The 3,269-nt window shown below is 39.9% G+C and overlaps 1 protein-coding gene across 1 annotated transcript; it reads right to left on the reverse strand.

The window, feature by feature from the left end:
- Positions 1–991: 991 nt before the first annotated feature.
- LOC108311943 (olfactory receptor 4F6) lies at positions 992–1,967 on the reverse strand. The gene has a single exon (XM_017539603.1). It carries the CDS (start codon positions 1,950–1,952, stop codon positions 1,476–1,478), a length of 477 nt encoding a protein of 158 aa, XP_017395092.1. The 5' UTR covers positions 1,953–1,967; the 3' UTR covers positions 992–1,475.
- Positions 1,968–3,269: the final 1,302 nt, after the last annotated feature.

Raw genomic sequence — 3,269 nt, forward strand, 5'->3', positions numbered from 1 at the left:
TTTATTTCCTCTTTTCTAGGAGTGAAAGCTGCTTCTTCCAAATGCTACATTTTTATCTTAAAGTTCATTTTTTCCCCAAACAACTAGTTAACAACTGTCAAAATTACAAAGTTACAACTTTAAGATCGAATTGCCTTTTATTAGTGATTCTATAATTGGGCAATACTTCAGTCTATCAAACAGAACAAGTGTTCCCAATTTGCTGAGCAGAAGAGCTTGGCCTTGTAGGCAGAAAAAGGCTGAAGAAAACAGAATCAGAGACAAAAAATGGATTGGCCTTTTCAAAGATACTTCCCTTAAAAACTTAAAACAGAAGGGACTTTCATATCTTACTGACTCAGGCTAACTGTAATGTGGGTTTTGGGGGGTGGGTTTTAAAAATGGCTCATTTTGAAGTTCAGGTGATTACATGGCACTTAGCACAAGTGACTCTATTCTGATTTACCTGCTGTTTAGTTCGTTCTACACTGCTGTAAAGAAATACCCATGACTGGATAATTTATAAAGGAAAGATATTTAATTGACTCACAGTTCTACATGGCTGGCGAGGCCTCAGGAAACTTACAATCACGGTGGAAGGCAAAGGGGAAGCAAGCATTTCTTTCATGAGGCGGCAGGAAGGAGTAAATGCAAGCAAGGAAAACGCCAGTAGCTTATAAAACCATCAGATCCCGTGAGACTCACTCACTATCACGAGAACAGCAAGGGGGAAACCAGGCTGTTCCCATAATCCAATCACTTCCCATCAGGTTCTTCCCTTAACACGTGGGTTAATTTTTGCCTATATATAGTAAGATGTTGGTGAGATAAAGTAGCCACACTCTTTAATTTTTAAATCTCTTATATAAGTAGTCAAGAGATTGGTATCATGATTCAATTTGGGAAAAAAAAAAAAGACAACACAACAAATATTAGTAGAAGGTGATATTCTAGTTAAATTAAACATAGCTTACTTAGCACATATCTGTCTAAAATCCTGGTATAATTTGCCTTTTTGTATATTCTAAATATAATTAAGAGACTTTACTGTAATTCACAAATGGAGAGCATAGTCTTCTCATTGCCACCTTCATCTCTTTATTCCTAAAAGTATAGATGACTGGATTCAAAACAGGAGTGATAACTGCATCAAAGATGGCAAGAAATTTATCCAGATGTGATGTGGGAAATGGAAAAATATAGAAAAAGATTAATGGCCCAAAGAACAAAATCACCACAATGACATGAGCTGACAGCATAGAGAGAGCCTTGAATATACCACCTGAAGATTTTTTCTGAACAGTCACCAAAATAAAGATGTAAGAGATTATGGGAATTAAAAAGGAAGCCAGAGAAATAAGTCCACTATTGGCAGTAACCATGAATCCCAATGTGTAGGTCTCTATGCAAGCCAGTTTGATAAATCGAGGAAAATCACAAAAGAAACTATCTAATTTATTAGGGCCACAGAAAGGCAGGTCTACAACAAAAGCCAACTAAATCACTGAGTGAATAATACCTATAATCCAGGAAATGACTAAAAACAAAATGCACCTTTGTGGGCTCATGACAGTCAGGTAGTGGAGAGGCTTACATATAGCCACATATCGGTCAAAAGCCATGGCTATGAGCAGCACCATCTCAGTGCCCCCTGCTGAGTGGATAAAGAAGATCTGAGCTACACAGCCCCCAAAAGAGATGGTTTTGTGCTTCCTGAAAAGGTCATAAATCATCTTGGGAGCTGTGGAGGAGCAAAATACCAAATCGATGATGGAAAGGTTGGCCAGCAGGAAGTACATAGGGGACTGTAAACGAGGGTCAGAGGTCACAGTTAGCACCATGAGCAGGTTTCCCATCAGGATTGACACATAGAACACTGAGGAAAAGAGGAAGAGGAGGAGGTGGATCTTCCAGGAATCAGACAGTCCCAGGAACACAAACTCAGAGACCACGGAGTGATTGGCTTCATCCATTGCCTCTGTCAGCTATGATAACTTTCATTCTGCCTGAAAGAGGAGAGTAAGGAGAAACTTTGATTTAGGACAAAAAGCACTGATGTTGGCAAAAATCACAAGTAATTCAAATGTTGTTAGAAAACTATATAAGGGCTAATATATGCATTTGGAAACAATTCCGGTTACAAAGCAACTCATATTCCTCTAATGTATATTTTGTCACCAAAAAAAATACATTGCACAGAATATTTTGGGAAGATAAGGTGAGTTATCCAGAAGAAGACAAAACTATAGGAGTACCGGATGCCAGATCATGGCACTCACCATGAGTGTTAGAAAAAGTGATGCAATTATGGGTGTTGTTAAGGAGATTCTGACTAAGAGAGATTATTTCCTAAGGGAGGAAAGAACGTGAGACATTAAAAAAGGCAACCAGACTGGAAGTGATGAGTTGTAAACCTTAAATAAGGGGAACAATATGGGTAACCCCCCATATAGGCACCCAGGAATCAGAGCTAAGCAGAACGTTGGCACAGTTAAGGCTTGAAGAATATCTCACTTTATAGTGTTACTACTTAGCTATTTCCTTTTATATAATCCTTTACATAATCATATATTAGTTTATAGAAATAGGGCTTGAAGAATCCCTTTATATAATCCTCTCTATATAATCAAATAATAGTTGATAGTATGAGTGCCTAAAGAATATTTCCCTACATATATACCTATAATTATATCTTAGTTCATAATCAGAGGAATGCCTAGAGTGGACACAGGACAGAGCATGAATTAAGGAATAAGCAGCTTATAATTGGAGGAATGCCTAGAGCAGACAGTGCAGAGCATGATTTAAGGGAAAAACAATCATACCAGGACAAGAATCCATGGCCCAGGCGGCAGCGTTCAGTATCGTAAAGATACCCACTGTATGGCAGGCTTGGGGCGAGAGCCACTCCTCCTGATAAAGGAGGTGTAGGACCTTGCTCCAGTTCTTGTGGAAGGCTGCCCTCAGAACGGCAATCCACCTTGGTGACTGTGAACTTTACCAACTCTTACTACTGTGCTGCTTGAAAAGCATCTTCCCATAGAACCCATAGGAAGCTGCCAGAAGGTGGCGGTAACCTTGACAGCTCTGTCATTGCTATGTGACTTAAAGCATCCTCCTATAAATCTTAGAAGTAGCTTGCCCATAGATAGAAGTATTGCACACTGCACCCTCTTCACTGCGCACGGCCCACCTTCAAGCCTCGGTGACTTAATGGGGTGGAGCCCTTACTGCACACGGCCCTTGCCTTCATGGAAATGGTCCCCTTGCTGCGCACTGTCCACCTCCTG

This window comes from Cebus imitator, unplaced genomic scaffold (genome assembly GCF_001604975.1).
Source record: "Cebus imitator isolate Cc_AM_T3 unplaced genomic scaffold, Cebus_imitator-1.0 Scaffold119, whole genome shotgun sequence".
Taxonomy (NCBI): Eukaryota; Metazoa; Chordata; class Mammalia; order Primates; family Cebidae; genus Cebus; species Cebus imitator.

What these genes read in the sequence shown, in the direction of transcription:
- LOC108311943 (XM_017539603.1), bottom strand. Translation starts at nt 1,952, where the DNA reads ATGGATGAAGCCAATCACTCCGTGGTCTCTGAGTTTGTGTTCCTGGGA.